The 20,981-nt window shown below is 35.8% G+C and overlaps 1 protein-coding gene across 1 annotated transcript in view; it reads right to left on the bottom strand.

The window, feature by feature from the left end:
* Nucleotides 1–20,981, bottom strand: part of AHCTF1 (AT hook containing transcription factor 1) — a 100,455-nt gene that overhangs the window by 18,836 nt on the left and 60,638 nt on the right. The window contains exons 21-29 of the mRNA XM_006871267.1: nucleotides 11,329–11,473; nucleotides 11,117–11,248; nucleotides 9,995–10,145; nucleotides 8,873–9,023; nucleotides 8,473–8,580; nucleotides 5,635–5,824; nucleotides 3,383–3,586; nucleotides 2,224–2,638; nucleotides 717–840 (exon numbers count right to left, since the gene is read on the bottom strand). Coding sequence (XP_006871329.1) covers nucleotides 717–840; nucleotides 2,224–2,638; nucleotides 3,383–3,586; nucleotides 5,635–5,824; nucleotides 8,473–8,580; nucleotides 8,873–9,023; nucleotides 9,995–10,145; nucleotides 11,117–11,248; nucleotides 11,329–11,473 — 1,620 coding nt within the window. The remainder of the gene's footprint in view (nucleotides 1–716; nucleotides 841–2,223; nucleotides 2,639–3,382; nucleotides 3,587–5,634; nucleotides 5,825–8,472; nucleotides 8,581–8,872; nucleotides 9,024–9,994; nucleotides 10,146–11,116; nucleotides 11,249–11,328; nucleotides 11,474–20,981) is intronic.

Genomic DNA, 20,981 nt, shown 5'->3' with positions numbered 1-20,981 from the left:
AGTTCATGGTGGCAGAAAAGTGTTCTTCATAATTCTAACTTCAGCATAAAGCTTGCATTTTGTCATTGTAATGAACACTGACAGTTGTATTTTTTAAGTGACAGGCAATTTATTCATTTGAGACAATGTCTGCAAAATGCTCAAGTTTAAACAGCCAGTGCTTAACTATCAGATAAAGTACTATACAGACTATCTCTTAGTCATCTCCTCCATATTCCATCTTGGTGTTACAGGAGACCTGTATCTGATCATCATAAAACCACTGAAAAGGAGAGGACAGGCCGGAATGCAGGGCTATACAGAGAAACACCGAATCTTCAACAGAATTAGATCAGTCAAGAATCTGAGTTTTATCTCAATTCATCATATCTTTCTCTGTATATTCAGGAAAATCTAAGATTTTATGGTATGGTGCTGTGGGATAAGCACTGGACTGCTAATCTCAAGACTGATAGTTGAAACCCTTCGGCCCTTCTTGGAAACTGTTTTCCGGGTTTGTTTTAGTTCGGACCCACTTCAAAAAACACTCAAAACGAAACAAAACAATCCTACAAATTAACGTCTTTCCTAAGAGAGAATGTTACCAAAATGAAAATGTAAAAGATCTAAATAAGATTTCATATATCCAGACTATGTTTATTTAATATTAGGCTCATAGTTTCATTAAACATTCAAAACACATATACTTGTTTGTTTTGTTTTTTTCACAGACTTACCCTTTGTGGATTGATGATGCACAAGAAGCTTCAGCTCCTTGAATGGGGTTTAAGTGATTGTGAAATTCTGAAAATGCTTCCTCTAGAACTAGGAGATCTTTTGTTCCTGCATCTTCTACAGTGCCTATGAATCATACATATAAAAAACACATTTAAAACTGCCAATTCATAGTATGGTGTTGTGTGTTAATGCACCAGACAGCAAAGTCGGTGGTTCAAGCTCACCAGCTGCTCCTTGGAAATACTATACAGGGTTGCTATGGGTCGGAACCGACTCAATGGCACTTAACAACATTCCTTTCAAGAATAATCAATAAAACTATTGCCATGGACTTTTTCATCATTATTTACCATGCAAGTGATTTTACTGGAACATGCCACATGAAAAAGTTCATGTAAATTTCTAGACGTTGTTATTAATGTGTGTAGTCCTAAAATTCGTAGAGCAATTAACACCTATTCTAAAAAAACACAGATATAAGCTCATGAACTCACATTTTAAGAAATCTTAGTTTGGCCTAGACAAAAAACATTTCCCAAAAGAACCACTTGTAACAGATTTATATAAGCATTAGGTTTTACAGATTTAAAAACTGTGTCCGTGGCAATAGTTTTAAGCAACACCAATTCTAAGCCAAGTTTTCCCCTTTCCTACTGTTCCCCTGATGTGAGCACTGTGGGATAAAGCACTGGACTGCACGATTGGTAATAACCACAAGTTCAGCAGTTCAAAGTCACCAGCTGCTCCTTGGAAACCATACTATACAGACAGGGTCACTATGAGTCAGAACTAACTCGACAGCACTTAGCAAAAACAACTGTTTCTTTAATCTCTTCAATGTACCCCAGTAAAGCATTTATCTTACTGCATTATAATTGCTTGTTTGTCTACATAGTTCACTAAGCTTCAAATCCCATGTGAATAGGTATTATACACATTATTTTATTCTCAATACCAAGCATACATGCTGTAGGAACTTATCTGGTTTACATATACTGAGGGCTCAAAAATTTGTTAATAGATAAATGAATATATAGAAACTAAATTCATGGTCTCTGGGCATTTGATTGCCCAGTGATTATTTTGGAAGTGGGCATGGAGAATAGTTAACTATTGAATTTCTGAGCAGCATTATAGCAAGTTGAAACTATTGGATAAAATAAAAACCTAACAGCAATCTAGTCTGAAAAATCAGTATCAATGTTTCTTACAGGTCTGAGAAAGAAAACAGTAATCAGAAATCAAACTACAGTATCTTAAAACTTTTCATCTTCAACATTATTGCTCTTTTCCAAGTTTCATCCCCTTCCCCAAATCTCTTTTTCAGTATACTTGTAACAAGTGAACTAGCATCCATCTGGCAAACTTGTAAGTTGAAAGAATAACATACAATTATTTTTTGACCAGAATGCTTTCCTTATGGTGAAAACCCCCCCCCCCAAAATCTATTATATATTTAAAAGAGGGACAACAGCACTTTTAAATGCTTTGAAAATGAGCACTTACCAGTTTGTTTCTTTAGGTCTGGAGGAGTCACTTCGGACTCAAACACATCTTGATCACCTTCCTTCTCAACTTGTTCAGTTAAATCAGTAATTAGTTCAGTGGAAGAGCTTGCTGGTTTAGCAGCTATGAAAACAATATCTTCAAACTCTTCTGGTGATGGTGCATCCTGATACTCCAAGGTAGTTGGGTCTGATCTAGTTGAAGCAATGCTGTTTTCTTTGCTCATGTCCAGTTTCTCCAAACTTTGAGACGTATCCAGTAATCTAATGTCCATTTCTTGATGATCATTCTCAGGACTATTCAGAGAAAAAGATGAAGCTTTATCTTTACTCTTCAGCCATTCAGTTTCTGCCGGAACTCCACATTTATGGAAAGGTGTAGCAATAAATACTTTTGTTTTGCTATCATCTGCAGCCTGTTAAGTAAAAGATTTTGGAAGAAAAGAAATTTATAAAAATATTACTAGTAAAAAAATCAGTTAAATTTTGTCCTAAGCTATTCATCTCAATTGTACCCACTCTTTCTATACTTCTATTTCTCTTCTGCATTAAAGCTCACTTGTTCTCAATGAAATCCACACACTTCAGCTGTATGATTTAAAGAGAATGGCAGTGTTTCCCTAAAGTGCAACAGATTGATATTTTTAAAAGACTAAAACTCAGAATAATCAAGATCAACAACAATCAATAACTGGACTCCCATAAACCTACAGTTGAGCTCTGAAAACACACCATAAATAGTTAACCAAATGACTTTAAATAGCTGTTTGACTATAGGCACCTCACTTGGTGCTTCTTGAGCTCCATTTTCTTTACCTGTAAATTGATAGGTTTGGCTTTGACAAAGTCCTTACATTTTTGTCAGATTTAATGTTTCCTAATTTCATAACTCTTCAAGACTATGTAACAGAAATCTAGAATGACATTATGTACACTGATTTACCTAACATTTTACTAGGTAATCAAAACCAAATGCATAGTCATCAACTGGATTCTGATTCATGGCAACCTGGTAGGGTTCCCAAGGAGCAGCTGGTGGATTTGAACTGACAACCTTGCAGTTAGCTGTCCAGTGCTTGTCCTACAGTGCCACATCAGGACTCTTTTTACTTGGTAGGAGTTAATACATTATTTAATATTTTCATAATTATGAAACTTACTCCAGCAGTCCATTTTGTAGTCACACCTTCTTCCACGAAAGAAATTCTAGTTTCTTTAAGTCGTAAAGGAGGAGTAAGAGACCTTCCAGGTGACAAAGAAGGAGATATTAAAGGGGTTGTTCGAAGACCAGACCTTAGAATGGATTGAGGAGTGAATTCTACAAATCCAGTAGAAGTAACTGACATGGCCAAAGCTTTAGCTTTCTATGACAAAGAATAAATGAAATTAATTATTAGTATTTGCAAATCACTTATATATGGGCAGATTAGGTCAATCAATAGATACAATAGTGGCTATATTCTTATCTTCAATAAATATATTTAATCCTATATAATATAATGAATGAAAATTTTATGCAAGATTGCTAAAGATACAAAATCCTCTCCAGAGGATTCTATATGTAAGGCTGCTTTTGTGCCATCAAGTCAATTCAGACCCACAACAGACCTATATGACAGAGTAGAACTGTTCCATAGTGTTTCCTAGGCTGTGATCTTTATGGGAGCAGATGAGCAGGTCATGTATTGCATGGAGCCACTAGCCACTAGTGGCCTCAAACTATAGACCTGGTCAGCAGTTGAGTGCTTAACAAATATACCACCAGGGCTCCGTTATGTAAAGGCTACAAAACATTTTGGTTGTTTCTACTATAAATTAAACTTCAAAATTCAAGTTCCAATTAGTAAGACATGTAATTAAGTGTTGGGAGTCTAATATTCTTATCGACTTCTCTTAACTGTCTTTGCTGTTGTTAAGTGGTGTCAAGTCGGTTCCTAATCATAGTGACCCTGAAAAAGGCTTTAAATCTTTCTAGAAGCAGAAAGCCTCATCTTTCTCCCATGGCTGGCAGGTTTGAATCAGAGACCTAGTGGTTATAGTATGGAGCCACTGCACTCCCAATAACTGTCTTAGGACAAGTATTTATTGAAGCTATCTTTTACTCAATTTGAAAATTTCCTGGTTTCACTATAAATGCTGGATATCTAGAAAAAGAACCCAGAAAGAATTGGAGGGAAAAAAAGGTAGAGAAAGAGAGATCCTGGGATCTAAGCCAGAATACTGGAGAAGAAACTAAGAGTTAGCATTCATGAGAACACTTGAACTGGATAGGTGTAAGGTATTTCTTTCCAGTTATCACAAACTTAGTAAGGACATTAAAAAAAAAACACTTTATTATGACTTGCTTGAAAGTTTATAGACCAGATCATAAGTTTTACATTAAACAAATCAATAACTTCGTTTTATTACAATGATTTCAATCCCCTCCATGTACCAAAAGTTTATAGATCTACCTCTATTCACTTTAACTCTTGCAGTCTTCCTGTATCTTCCACTGTCGTCATTGTATACTGCCTACCTTACCAACCGTAAAAAATTGTCTTTCCTCCCATCTCTGGTAACCACCTTAGAATGTTTCTTTTAAAAAGAAAATCTTTTCTTAGCTTTTTACAACAATCATCTCATACATTTGTCACTAATTTCACTCAGCATAATATCCTTCAGGTACATCCATGCTATCATGGTTTTAAAGGGTAATTTTAAAGGCAGTAGATACTATGATAGTAGGAAGGTAGTAACAGTTTAGAGTCTCATCAGTGGAGTCAGAAAATTAAAAATAAACCTTTAAGAACTCAAAAGCACTTGATAGAAGAAATAACAGCTTAATGGGATCAGCAATAGAGTTAAAAAGAGAAATGATGAAACCCAGCAAGAAAGTGAGCAACCCCAAAATTTGTGACAGCATTTTGCAAAGAACAAAAGTTAATTTATAATAACTACACGAGGTTTAAAGAGCTCTGGTAGTATAGTGGTTACAAATCAGGCTGCAAACCGCAAGGTCAGAAGTTGGAAACTACCAGCTGTTCTGTGGGAGAAAGATGAGGCTGTCTGCTCCCATAAAGATTTACAGCCTCGGAAACCTTGTACAGGGTCCCTATGAGTTGGAACCCACTCCATGGCACATAACAACAACACAGATGTTTATAATACATTCAGGACCACAAAGTCGTTGCTAACCTTAAGTATAATGGTAGTTTAGCACAAAAGAATAAATTTTGTCAGCTCTGTTTAGAAGATGTAAAAATACATTTGGTATTTTAGATAGAAATAAAAAAAGAAAGAAAGAAAAGAAAAAAAGCCTTATCTTGTAAAGCCATCTATTACCCAAAAATTTCCATTATAAAAGGCTTTTCTTTCTGGAACTTGAAAACAAGAATTTTCTAGCTTCATATGCAAGACATTTAATACTCACCTTAACTACAAGTGGAGTTTCAAGTAAATGTAATTCTGATGCCCTAGAGGTGTTTTGATGTGATCCTCTTAACTGATTTAATGGCATTGGACTGGATGCTAGGTACAAACAAGACCGTGTGGGAGAGGTTTGCTGAGTAAAATCCAAATCCTGAGAAGGCTGGGGGACAGGACGAACCAAATCCAGCAGTCTGTAATCAGAGTGCACATATAAATAGAAAAATCCCAGATACTTATCTGAGTTATGTAAAAAAAAAAATTACAGTATTCCATTTATATTCTATACTCACAAGTAAATAAATTTAGTCATGTATACTAATGTAATCCAAACTGTTACAGTTGTTCAAAAGTTAGAAAAAAAAAAATATTAACCCAATAGCAAAAAAAGTACTCTCCTCCCTTCCTTTTATCAATATTTACTGAGACCCTATTATGTTAGTCAGTTATTTTCAAATACAGATGAAGTGTTGAATAATTTTAAACGTAGCACTAAATACTAGACTGACCAAAATACAAGTTCATTTAAAAAAATGACTTTTGGTGATAAAATGTAACCTCAAAATTCTATTGAGTCATTTCCTATAGTATCTCACAAATATAGTTCCTATCAAATGGTAACAATGATCTGATGACTTGAATTAATAGTCTGAAAAAGCATAAAAACTTAAATAAACTGTGTGAAAAGTTGAGATTACAATTTGTGATGGATCACTTGCAAAAGTCATTCTTCCTTTCCCAATAGTTTATTATTCTATGATTACATTTTCTAGTGATAGAAATAAAACCTTTTAATTTTCCCAAAATGCCAATGTGATTTAGAATAAGCACAAAAATACAGCATGCATGGGGTGTCCTTTGGGCATTTTATCAGCAGTCCTAAAGGAGCTTTGTAACACTTGCTCAAGCATGGCAGAAATCAAGCGTGCACATGGCTGAGAGGCTGAGAGAAGTGTGCCCACAGGCACAGCTGGGAAGAGATGTTCCTGACCCAAAGGATTTTATTCTGACCCTGATTTGTACCCTGTTGATATCCCAATATTAACAGGAACTGTGGTAGCATAGTGGTTACAAATTGGGCTGCGAACCTTTAAGATCAGCAGTTCGAAACTACCAGCTGTTCCGCGGGAGAAAGATAAGGCTTTCTGCTCCTGTAAAGATTTACAGCCTCAGAAACCCTGTAAAGGGTCGCTATGAGTCAGAACCGACTCCATGGCACATAACAACATCCCAATGTAACCCATAATTATGAGTAAAAATAAACATGGCATGCTATTATTAGTTGTTGTTGTTAAGTGTTGTAGAGTCAGTTCTGACTCTTAATGACCCCAGGAGCTGCTGGTGGGTCTGAACTGCTGACCTTATGGTAGCAATCCAGTGCTTACCTTACAGCTGGGGTAAGGTAAGGCCTTACCAGGGCCCCATAAATGAGGAGGTTGCAGCAGTAAATGTGAATGCCTCTTGTTGTTATTAAATGCCATCAAGTCAGTTCTGACTTAATGGTTTGAACCACCAACATCAAGGCTAGCAGTCTAGTGCTTATCCTACAGCATCCCATTACCCCTAGAAATAAATACACCCAGTTTCTGTGCCTTTCCTGTCATGCTATTATCTATGTTCAGAACAGATTTTTATGTACAGATCACATTTTATGTACACAGATCACAGTTGCTTTAAGACCCAACCCAGTGGAGAAACATTTACAAGAAGCAATTACCCCAAGCACAGTTCTGAGATTTCTATGATACAACAAAGAGATCCAGAGACCACTTTTAGAATCATGTTGCTACACATTCTGTTTCAAGTTTTTTCCTTCTCTACTTCATTTGTATCCAAATTTTATATATGTTAATTGTTTGCTCATTTTTATATTGAGCTATCCAAAATGGAAATAAGCAGAAATTTGGTCAAATATGTATGTATATACTATGTCTAAAGTATGTATTTATGAATGACTGTGCCACCAGAGCAATACATGTGCAATAAATGGCATATGCTGAGTACAAGCAAAATTATACTAACAAAAATAAAGTTATTATTTAAATTATATAAAAAAATTATAAAGACAAAATATGTTTTATTAGGGAAATTTATATATTGTATTAGATCTCAGGGTTTCCACAATTGGATTAAAATACTTTTTGACCATGATTCAAATTAGATGTACATTTTGAATCACACACACAAAACAAATTACATAAAAATAGTCCTTGCCTTTATTATATGCAATGTACACTAATATTACCTATACTCTTCTAATTCACTGAAAAATATGTTAGTCACATTCCATTAAACTTACTAGTCATTAATGCAAATGAGTTGTTACTAAGGATAAAAAGACCAATACATCAAGAGACACTTGTTAATTATGTATTTCTATTATAAATGATAATGAACACTTTTCAACTATGAGTACTGGTGTGGCATTGTAGCACTAAGACAGTAGTTTAAACCCTATACAGTGACGCTATGATTTGAAACAGACTAGATGGCACTTACCAACAATATAGCAAGATTCTTAAAGAAAGTAAACACACTCATATTTTCATCTTGGCTATAAAACTTGAACTTAACTGTTTATTGTTCTAATACCACAGTAAGAATATAAATGTACTACTGCATTATATGACAGGCACTGTTGGGGGTGATATGGGAACTCTGTACTTTACACAAAATAATCCTGTAGACATAAAAAAATATTCTAGTAAATACCTGTAGTGAGTGGAGGTTGGGTGGGGAAATAATCTTAAAACAGTATTAGCAAAATTTTAAAGATAACTAAAAAATTATAATTGCAATTATATAACATTATACCTTTAATAATGATTAAATGAATTCATACCTAGAAACTTTTTGTGATCCTTTTGAAATTGGTGTTTCAAGAAATGCTTCAGGCACCTCTGGGGCCGGGAGAGAATATACTATAGGAGACGGTTTTTCTATGTTAGAACTACAAAGAAAATAAGGATTTAACTTTTGGTTATGTATCAGAAGGATTAGATGAAAGAGGAAAGAGCTTTCATCTTTAACTCTGTATTTCTGCATGCTTCATAAAATAACAATAAACATGTATCATTTAACATTTAAACATGATTTTACTGGTAAGAGAAGTAGCCAATACATATGCACATATAAAAGCTTTTGCTTTTTAAATACACCAATAAACTAGGACAATTAGGTTGGTTTGTCTATAAATGTTGATGCCCCCAATAGAGTTACAAGCAGCATGAAGAAAAACATACCTAATGTAAGGAGAAATGCTATTTTTAGGTTCATTGCTTGCCCAAATTTCTCCAATTTTAGATAACACATTATTGATGAAAGAAGATCTTGTCAACACAGTCCCTGTTGCAGCTTGTTTTGAAACGGCTGATAATGGTCTGGGTTTAGAAACTGTAAGATAAATAATAATGTAGTGTTTAATTTTATTCTAACCAATAAGGAATTTATTAGAAGAATCGGTATGAAAGAATGGTTGGAAACAAAGATTATAAAATAGGCATATTAGAATTATATTTGGTTTAGCAAGAATTAAGCAGAAATTGAACAATTTAGGCTTTTAGGAAAAGAAGTTAAAATTATTCTATATGTTTCTCTAAAAATTGGCAATAGTCTTCAACTAAAATATAGTTAGTTTATTCTGTACTACATTAGTAAATTAGAAAGCAAGGTCTGGTGATCTACTTTTAAACATTAGTCAATGGATGGTGATAGGACTCTTGTGGTACAATAGTGAATAATTGCTATCAGGACTTACTGTGAGGGTTGGAAATGTAAAGGTAGACGTTATATAGCAAAAAGGAGGGGAGGGGTTGACTCTGCAGTCCAGAAGCGGAGGTCCCTGGAATCATCAAGGGAGAAGAGCAGAGTGCGGGACCCTACCCAGAGAAACAGTGACACCAGAGATAGAGGCAGAGACGATGACTTGGAGAGATGGAGCGGCTGGGGACTCTAGACCCAGAGAGGGAGAGAGGATGAGTGCTGATGACTGAGGGGCAGGCTTACAGGGTATACCGTTTGGTTGGTTGATGATGCATGGAGGGGACTGTAACCATGGCAGTGAAATGATATACGATAGGATTAATGTAAAGCTAATGTTCTCCCATGTAAACTATCACATAATTCACAAAAAAAACATTTAAACCCACCAGTCACTCCTAAGAAACTCTATTCGGGGTTGCTTTAAGTTGAAACCAATTCAATAGCACTTAACAATAACAAGCCTGCATTTCTTAGGGAAAAGCAGCCAATAAAACAGCACTACTCTGGTGAATCTGAATACACAGCAAAGTGAGCTATATATAAAATTAGGATGATATGACAAACACAATCAGTATTCATGACATTCTTCAATGAAACCTCACCTTCTCGGAAAACTGTTGCTGCTGTCAGAGGGTAAGGCTTAGCTCGTTCAATGGCTAATTTTCGCTGGACTCTAGGAAGGATTTTTCCATATTGGTCTAATATAGAATTGCGAGCCACTGATCTCTCACGTAAACGAGGATCCCGATCATTCTATTGAATATATTGGTAAAAATGTTATCTTAAAACGAAGTTAGGTTCTAGGCTTATATATTTACTATTCAAATTATAATTATGAATATGCAACCTTCCTATGTACCCATTGTATCAAATGAAGGACTTCATAAACAAACCTAATTGCTTTATTAGTCCTTACCTATCAATAAATTCTAAGATTTTCCTAACAAGTCTTGAGTCTTCATAACTAATAAAACCAATGGCAATCATTTATTAAACATATGCAACAGGCAACATGTTACTTCACACATACCTCTCTGTACCCTCACAACAATCTCATCATTTTACAGATGAGGAAACCAAGCTCAGAGAGGTAGAATGAGATGTTTTAATTGCACAGAGCATATTAGAATTGGTCTGATCCCTGAATCCCATGTTCTTTCCATTATATAATCACTATTGTATCTTCGACATCTTCTTGTTTTCCCCGAGTTAAGCCTTTAGTCTGACAAGAATACAGGCAGACAAATGAATATGTGGCATTTACGAGGGGCCTTCAAAAAGTTCATGAAAAATCCCCATTATCTGGTAATTCTGTTTTCTTCACAATCTTTTTGAAGTCTACCCCTTATAAGAAGTGGTGGTAGTTATGTGCCGTGGAGTCGTTTCCGACTCACAGAGACCCTGTATAAGGTTTCCGAGGTTGTAGATCTTTACGGAAACAGAAAGCCTCATCTTTGTCTGGTGGAACCACTGGTAGTTTTGAACTGCTGACCTTTGAGATTAGCAGTCCAATTTGTAACCACTATACTATCAGAGCTTCTTATATAAGAAGTAGAAAAGTAATAATTCTGTTTCCAATTCTGCTATAGAGGTGAGAAAGAGCTAATTCATTTCCAAATTCATGAGGATACAGTATTACCAAATTTCAAGATCTTACATAACAATTTTATAGTCCTTAATTTTCCTTATTCTCGTCTTCCGTATTAAAACAACTTTAATCATACCATAAGATTAATCTTCAGAGTTTGGTTAAGCTTCAAGGCAGGAATGTAATTGGCACGCTGCAAATGGTGAACTAAAAGGAACTCATGATTCTTAACACTGGCACTGGACTGCAAAAATTTCACTAAACACTCCTAGGAAAAACAAAATAGATTTGTAAACTATTGATTTCCCTTGAATTTTTGGTATGCTTCCAATGTTACAGTATCATTACCTGCTCAGTGTCTGTAAAAGGTAACTTCAGTAAATCCTCCATTAAACCCATTTCCTGACATATTTCATATGTGTGCTTTAGTAACTCTTCTACATTGAATCTATTAGAATGATGTCGCAATAAAGTCCAGGCCTCAACCATGCACCTAAAATCAATATGTCAGTTTAGTTATAGTTTTAGAAAATCCATTCAAAATGCACAAAACAAGAAATCCATCCTAAAGAATATAAAATGTGTAATTTAAAAATGTATTAAATGTTAACTACTGAAGAATAAATCTTGCTAAAAACATCAAAGGAAGACAATGCATCTTTAAAATGTAATTATATGCTGGTCTGTACCATTATTTAAGATTTTAAGTGTAAAAGAATGGGAAAGCAAGCACACAAGAGTCCAAATGAGACAGCAAACTAACGGATCTGCTTATCATAGCTGGGAAGTGAAATATTGATGGAATATTACACAGAAATGTCAGATTTTAAAAAAAGCCACTCAGCATAGAAGAGAAGAAAAGAAAAAGAGCAATGGCCTATAGGCAAAAATCAAAATATTGTTATGTGCATAGGGAAGTAAAAGATGGTCTAGTAGTGGTGATTTTGGATGATCTGCAGTTAGAACTGACTGGCAAACTTTGTTAAATTAGTTATGAGGAGGCACTAAGACTTCTGTGAGCAATGAGGAGATAATTTTTTTTTTAAATGCTAATGTTCAACAGGAATCCTGGTATGGCAATGTGGATTACTGTGCTGGACTGCAAGTTCGGTTTGAAGCGCAAGGTTAAGCTCACTAGCCGCTCCTCGGAAACCCTATACAGGGTCACTATGAGTTGGAACCGACTTGACAGCACGTAACAACAACAACGTTTAACTAACATACCCCAGTGACAGTAGTTAAACAACATGTAAGTTATGACCTAACAATCACACAGCAAGGAATATAGTCTAAAGAAGTGGGAATAAAAAATAAAGATTTACGTACAATATACGCTGATATAATGGAATGCGATATAACTCCTATTTAAGGCAGATATACAAGGATTATGTCAAAAAGTACTGCCATAAAATCAAACAAACCTTTATTAAGTAAAAGCATCAAAATATGAAGCTACTGTTTCTTCACATATCCTTCATATAGATCTGTACACTTCTGAAGGTGAGCTTTTCTATCTATACCACATCCAAACGGCAGTTTCCATATTATTGAGGGACTCATGCCATATTCCTTTTAAATGTTCTTTGAGTTTGGAAACAAGTAGAAGGGTAAGACCAGAGCTGTAGGGTGGAGAATTTCATTGGAATAATACTTTCCAATGAAATTTTCACAGGACAACAGACCTTGCTATCCCTGAAAACTGAGTAGATACACTGTCATTATGGAAAACAATTCCTCAGAGCAGCTTTCTTGGCCTTTTTCTCACCAATGCAGTTCTCAATTTTCTTAAAACATTATTGATAAATCTACAACCCACGCCAGATTACAATGCATCCCATTACATTGTCTTCATTAGCTTTGATCTTGCTTGAAAGACTAATGGAGTGAGAGACCAGGTCTTTGAGCCAGCTGATCTTTGCACAACACTTTGGCACCTATCATGCCAAGAATGTGCTAAGGCCAAGATGCTCACTTAAAAAATGCCAAGCCATGTTGAGGACCCAACTTCAGTAGCTATTATATCAATGGTATGATATGATCCTTTCCCCCCAGCTTCTGGAATCCTTGTGTGGTGCTGTAGGGGGAATACTGTACTGCGAACCACACGGTTGGCAGTTCAAACCCATCAGTTGCTCCTCTGAAACCAAACACAGGTTCACTATGAGTCAGAACTGACTCGACAGCACTTAACAACAACTGGACTTCAGACACAGTTTCTTCCCTGGTCAAAGGTTAATGATAACCTCGTCTCATCTTTGAGGCCTTCCTTAAAATGCTTGATTCATCTAAAAATTGTTGTTTTGTGTAGAGCAGCAATCCCATAAACTTGCTGAAAAGCTCCAATGATTTGGGAAGATGACCACATGAGTTTTATTAAACATTTGGCATTAGCTGTAACCTCAAAATTACTTCCCTCCACCATGGCACAAAAAGTATCCTGTTCTTAGTAGGCATCCTAACAAGACTAAGACAAGCGTATTACTGAGAAAACTTATCTGCGGTCATCCATTGATTAGAGACATATTTAAATGCATTTTGCTTGGAATAAACCTGTACACGTATAAGCTGAAAACCTAGTAGCAATACTTTCTGGCTTACCCTTGTATATTATCTTAGGCAATCATGATATGTTAGTAAGTAAAAAAAGCAAGTACACAACAGTACTAATAATCATTACAAAAAACCAAATATAATCTGGCAATGTTTATGTATTTAAGTAGCTATGAAAAAGCTTTGAAAAAATGCACCTGAGATTGACATGTGATAAAAATCTGGCACTTAAACTTTTTGAAGTAAATACTTTTTAAGGCAGAAGGAAGAATACAAAATGGCAACCATACTAATATCAGAGAAATCTTTCCTTTAAAAGGAAAAACAAATCATTCTTAATTAAAAGTCAACAAATTTCTTGTAATGGCCACATTAATAATTTTATTGTATAATACCAAAATAAGGACTTAATAATTTAGTATTCTTAACGAAAATGCATCTTAAGAAATTTGGGTAGTACCATCCCAGAGTAAGTTATTCATGGAAGCAAATGGCACCCACTGCTGGCAGGTCACTGCTACCAACTTTGCTGTTACGGGATGAGAGTGTTAAAACACATGCAGATCAACAACCCAAGGAAGTGAAAGTTTTAGAGTTATTCCCTGAAAATCTCTATCCAAAATTGCTTCATACTTCCCCTTATAGCAGGATCATGCATAAAAATGTGGTCATTAAGAAGAGATATTGTATCAGGGTGAAAGTGTGTGGGTGTGTACAGAAATAAAATGTCGTCAATATTTTCCCTAAATAAAAAATCTGGGCAAAAATAATTTGACAAGGAGTCATCTTCTACCGCATGAATGGTCTGAATATTAAAATGACCAATTTCTGTAAGAAAATAAAAAAATTTCACTATTAATTAAAAAATTGATGGAACAGGCATGACAAAATTGTGTTATCTTTAAGATTAGGAATGGGTTTATTAGGGAACTTTGAACTATTTTATTCAAAATATGCTGGAGAGACTGCTATTTAAAAATGCCTGTAAGAGACTTCCAGAGAAGCAACGACACCACAGATGGGGCAGAGATGGGGACATGGAGAGAGGGAGCAGTTGAGGACTCTAGATTTATGGGAAGAGAGGGACTAATAGCTCGCGGGCAGGAGGCAGACTTGTAGAATGCTCCCTTTGCTTGTGTAAATTAACATATATTCTGAATGTTTGTTTTTTTTTTTTTTAAAAAAAGCTACAGTGAACAGAGAAACACTGGTAACTGATGGTACATGGAGGGAACTATAATCATTGTAATGAAAAAGGTATATGATTTGTTGAATCTAAAACTGATGATCTGCCCTGTAAACTTTTACTCACTCAATCCACAATAAAAACCTTAAAAAAAAAAAAAAAAATCATATACCCAATAAAGCTGTCCTTCAAATATGACAGTGAAATTAGGTCATTTCCTGATAAACAGAAATTAAAGGAATTGTAATGATCAGAACTTTACAAAAGGTACTAAAGGGTACTGTATGGACTGAAAACCAACAACAGATGACAACAGCCTGAAATTACCATACATGACAACATCACCTAGATCTCAATCCAAATATAGAAATATTTAAAGTAAACACACCTACAAGACTGAAAATAGGCAACCAGAGATATCAATTTATAATGAAGTCAATAAGAAGCAAAAAGAAGGACTAGTGTGTAGATACAGGACTGTCAAATGGCGAGGAAGTCAAGTATATTTCAAGATAAAACAAACTTTTAAATTGGGAAAAAATTTAATAAATTATAGGATAACCTCAAAGAACATTAATACACCTACTTATCAAAATTAAAAAAAGAAAAGGAAAACCAGAAAAATTTAGTAAACATTAACACAACAGAAATGAAGAAAATGAAAAGAAAACTCACAAACAAAATGAACTCAGTGCAGAAAATGATGTGGAATAAAGAAAAGCAGCTAAAACAACAGAAAAAAACCCACATCAAAACAATCAACTCATACCTTTAATTACACTGAATGTAAATAGATTAAATGTACCAGTCAACAGACAGAGAGAGCAGAATGGATAAAAAAGAAAACAAAACAGGATCCTGTCTACAAGAGACACATCATAAAGATAGAGACAGCCTAAATGCCCACCAACAGAAGAATGAGTAACAAACTCTGGTATATACACAATGGAATAGTATACAATGTTGAAGAAGAACAATGAATCTGCAAAGTACCTCACAACAGGGATGAACCTGGAAGACATTATGCTGAGTGAAATTAGTCCATCACAAAAAGTCAAATATTGTATGAGACCAATGTTATAAAAAGTTAAGAAAAGGTTTTGTTAATGAAATAAACTATTAGTGATATTTACGTGGGAAGAGGGAAGGGAAAATTATTCACTGGCTGGAGAGTTACATGGGTAACAGGGCATGCAATATACAAGAGAGAAGTTAGTAGCGGGAAAGATGAAGGTAGTGGAAGACACAGGGAAGAATGCAATAAAGTGGTGGTGGTGGTGGTGGTTATGTGCCGTGGAGTCACTCTGTCTGTACAGGGTTTCCAAGGCTGTAAATCTTTACAGAAGCAGAAAACCTCATCTTTCTCCCGCGGAATAGCTGGTAGTTTCAAACTGCTGACCTTGAGGTTTGCAGCCCGATTCGTAACCACTACGCTACCTGAGCTCCTTAACAGTTAAAGTAAATAGAGGTAAATACTGTTAACTTGGGTACATGGAGGGGATTGCAATCATTGCAATGAAGCAAAATATTTGATTTTCTGAATGTAAAGCTGATGATCTGCTCAGTAAACCTTCACTCAATTCACAATAAAAAGCTAAAAAACAAAAAAGCTTTATACAAAAAAAAAAAAAAGAGAGAGACTTCCAGCAAGATGGTGGACTAGGCAGATGAACTATACAAGGACCTTCTACAACAAAGATTTGAGAGACCAGATGAAAATCCTGGAACCCTGAATTTCAGAGGAAAGGTCTTATAAGTGGATTGAGTGCTTGCTGGAAGAAGAAGCTGAGTAGAAAGGGCGCGAGAGGGAGACTGTTTAACAACATGGCACAACCATGTTGTAAGTGGCTTTGGCAACAGAAGGTGGCCTGGCATAGCGGACTCACACAGGTGATGGGAAAGGAGACAACTGCCCATACAGCCCAGCCACAACTGGACCTTCTACAGCTTCACTCACTGGGAAAGAGTCAATATCAGCTCCTATACCAGCTGATCAACGATAGATAGCCTACACCAGCCAAACCCACCCTAAACTGAGGTGCATAAATAGCAAACAAAATGATGCACTTCCATTCTCTAACTACATTCACAGGAGACAACTGGCGTGAATCTTAGAGCACATCAACTAAATACAAATATGAAAACCTCACAATGCACCAGAGATAACAGAATGATATTGAGGTATTTTTGAAGGACTGACCAAAATGTCAAGGAAAGCATAGAAAAAAAACTTTTTTAGGAGAATTCAGGAAGACACTACAAGAACAGACAGACAAAATAAACCCAAAACTTGAAAGATACAAAATCTGCAATTAGGAATCCAAATTAATACTACGATTTCAAAAATACATTGAAAGAGCAAAGGAGTAAATTCAAAACAGTGGAAGCACAGATTAGTGACTTTTGAAGATAATTCTCTCAATACTAGTATGCTAGAAGAAGAATCTGAAAAAAAAAAAAAAAAAGAAAACATTCAAAGAAAGCCTGAGAGTTATGTGGGACACTTAAAAAGGAACAATTTAAGGGTGATCAGAATTCCAGAACAGTAAGAGATAATAAGCAGCATAAAGAAAAATTTTTTGAAACATTGTTGGAAGAAAACTTTACTAATATCATGAAGATGATGATACGCAAATCACCAAGACATATCATAACCAAACTTTCTAAAACCAAAGACAAGGAAAAAAACCTGAGAGCAGCTTGGGAAAAACTAAAAGTTACATACAAAGGAGAACCAACAGAATCCATGTAGGCAAGAAAGCAACGGGATGACATAAACATAACTGAAAGAAAAAAATGCCAATTAAGAATCATACACCCAGCAAAGATGTCCCTCAAATACAGCAAAATTATGACATTATCTGTTAAACAATGTTACAAAAAATGTGAAAGGGAGTCCTTTACACCGAGAACCAACAGACAACAACCTGAGATACATAACAACATAACCCAGAGCGCAAGTCAGATATAGAAGTATTTAAAGTAAAACAAACCTACAAGACTGAAAATAGGGAACCAGAGATATAAATTTATAATAAAGACAACTACAAAGTAAAAAGAGGGAATAGTGTAGATACAAAACTTCAAAATGGCAAGGAAGTCAAATAGATTTCAAGATGTTTTAAACAGGGAAAAAAATTAATACAAGAAAGGGTAACAAGAAAATTTATGTATCTGCACATCAAAAATATGTTAACACAACAGAAAGGAAAATGAAAAGAAAAACCCACAGGCAAAACGAACATAGCACAGAAAATTATGTGGAATCAAGAAGCCAGCACCCAGCCCCCTCCCCCCACAGCAAAATGACAGCAATCAGTTCATATCTATTGGTAATTACACTGAATGTAAATGTATTAAATGGATTAGTTAAGAGACAGAGTGTGCCAAATGGATAAGAAAGCAGAATCCTTCAATATGCTGTCCGTCTTCAAGCTGATTCTGACTCACAGAGATCCTATTTCTGAGAAGCAGCTAGCAAGCTTGAACCACTGACTGTGAGGAGGTTCAAACTGACCTTGCAGTGCCACACCAGGACTCCTGAATGAAATTTGTCAATCACAAAAGGACAAATATTGTAAAAGATCAAATGTTGGAAAAAGAAAAGGTTTTCTTAATAAAAGAAACAACCTATGATGGTTATGGGGGGAAGGGAGTAGGGAAAATTATTCAGGGACTAGAAGGTAAACACATGTTAACAAGGGTGAGAAAACAGGTAATATAAAACAAGAGGGAGTTATCAAAGGAAAGATGATGGTAGAGGACACAGGGAGTAGTGAAATAAAGTGAATAGAGGTAAAAACTGGCAGCTGTTGGTACATGGAAGGGATTGCAACCATTATAATGAAGCAAGGTATATGATTTGATGAATGTAAAACTGATTATTCAATTCACAATAAAAAGTTTTTTAAAAGCCTACAGCGGGCTAATGCACTGGACAGCAACATCGGTTTGACCAGCAAGGTCGGAGGTTCAAGATCACCAGCTGCTCCTTGGAAACTCTATACGGGTCACTAAGAGGCGCTTAAGGAGCGCTGGTAGTGTAGTGGTCACGAGTAGGGATATTGACCTCAAGGTCAGCAGTGCGAAACTAACAACCATTCCATGGCAAAAAGACGAGGCTTTCTGTTCCCCTCAAAGACTTACAGCCTCAGAAACCCTATACAGGGTTGCTATGAGTCGGAAACAATTCCATGGCACACCACCACCACCACAAGGCACTTAACAACAACGTGTCAGTTTTGTGCATTAGTGACAAATGTCTCGAAGTAATTAGTGCAGAAGTGAGAGTAACACTGGCTATGATATTTAAGGTTATGTGTCAACTCGGATGGGCCACGATTCTTGGTGGTTTGGTAGACATGTAATGTTATACGACAGCTGTGTGGTAGTCATCTTCCATTTTGTGGTTTTATGCGGTTATCCTTCATTTTAGCATAATATCAATTCTCACATAACATTCTGGTCTCTGGAATGCAACCATATCGATCAGTGAGGAGTTGTTGTGTAAGTGTTGTCAAGTTGTTCCGACCCAAAACAACCCTGGAATAAGGTTTCTGAGGAGCAACTGGTGAGCTTGAACCAATGACCTTGTGGTTCAAATTGACTTTGCAGGTACAGAAAGCCTCATCTTTCTCCCGCAGAACAGCTGGTAGCTTCGAACTGCTGACCCTGAGGTTAGCAGCCCGATTCGTAACCACTACGAGGAATAGGTATAAATTTCAGACGAACCAAAAATTTAAATAAAATAAAACAATAAAAGTCATAGTATAATAGACTCCTGGTGTGGCATGGTAGGATCAGCACTAGACTTTGAACCACAAGGTCAACAGTTCAAACCTACTAGCTGCTCCCTGGAAATCCTAGTGTCACTATGAGTCAGAATCAATTCAGTGGTACTTAACAACAACACAGACCATGACAGTTTTTACATATTATGTCAAAGGGCAATATGCACAGACCTTGAAAGTTTTAACAGTCTAACTTTAAATTATAAATATGGTAAATACATTTTTAATTATGAAAACAATTTACTGTCTAGCAAAACCAACCAAAATTAAAAATACAAATAAACAGGGAAAAAAAAACAAAAAGGATCTTACAGCAGGACTAATTTTGGAAGTCCTACAAATCAGCAAGAAAAATACTAATAACACCACAGAAAAACAGACAAAAAATTTTAATGGACATGTCATAAATGAAGAAAGAGTTCTTTATGAAAAGATTATTATTAGTGAAAGAGTGAACACATGAACACATATAACACAGATAAACATCTATATATCTAATAACACACTATATTCCAAAGAGCATGTCAGAAGGTGATGTGGCTAAACTGGGGAACAATATGTCATAGCTATCAAAATTATAACTCAAATATCCTTTTCGCCCAGTAATTCCTCTTGACGGATTTAACCTACCAAATTAACTTGCACACTTGTAAAATAATATGTGGGTGCTTACTATGTTGTTGTTGTTAGGTTTTGTTGAGTCAATTCTGACTCATAGGGACCCTATGCACAACTGATGAAGCACTGCATAGTCCTGTGCCACCTCCACAATTGTGTATGTTTGGGTCCACTGTTGCAGCCACCGTGGCAATTCATCTTGTTGAGGGTCTTTCGTTTTTTTCAGAAAATGATTAAATGCTTAGTAACTAGCTGAAAGGTTGGCTGTTTGAACCCACCTATAGTCAGCTATGAAGACAGGCTTGGCAGTCTGGTTTTGAAAGACTACAATTTAGAACACCTGGTGTGGCGCTGTGGGTTAATGCACCAGACTGCAAAGCCGTTTGAATTGTAAGGTCGGTGGTTCAAGCTCACCAGCTGCTCCTTGGAAACTCTATACAGGGTTGCTATGGGTCACAGTTGACTCAATGGAACTTAACAACAACATGAAGCACATTCGACTTACTCTGTAAGTGGGGTCGCCACCAAGAGTCAGAATCGACTAGATAGCAATAATACTTGATACAACTAAAGTGGCTGACACAGACTTCATTTTATCTTAGACCTCTGCTTCTGCTATTTAGAACAAGTGATTCTTGATCAACATAACATTCTGCAATAATCTGGGGTGGATGACCCAGATTGTTGCAGGAACTAGCTCTGGAATGTAGGAAACTAAGGCTAAGGTTGAGTACCTAAGTCAATAGGAATTCTTGGTATATTAGTTTTACAGAGTACATTGAATATCAGACAATCAAATGAACGCCATACTCTTCCAAACTCTTCACAAAGTTGTAAAACTAAGTATTAAAAAAAAT

This window comes from Chrysochloris asiatica, unplaced genomic scaffold (genome assembly GCF_000296735.1).
Source record: "Chrysochloris asiatica unplaced genomic scaffold, ChrAsi1.0 scaffold00165, whole genome shotgun sequence".
Taxonomy (NCBI): domain Eukaryota; kingdom Metazoa; phylum Chordata; class Mammalia; order Afrosoricida; family Chrysochloridae; genus Chrysochloris; species Chrysochloris asiatica.
This window is presented reverse-complemented; position numbering and strand designations above follow the sequence as displayed.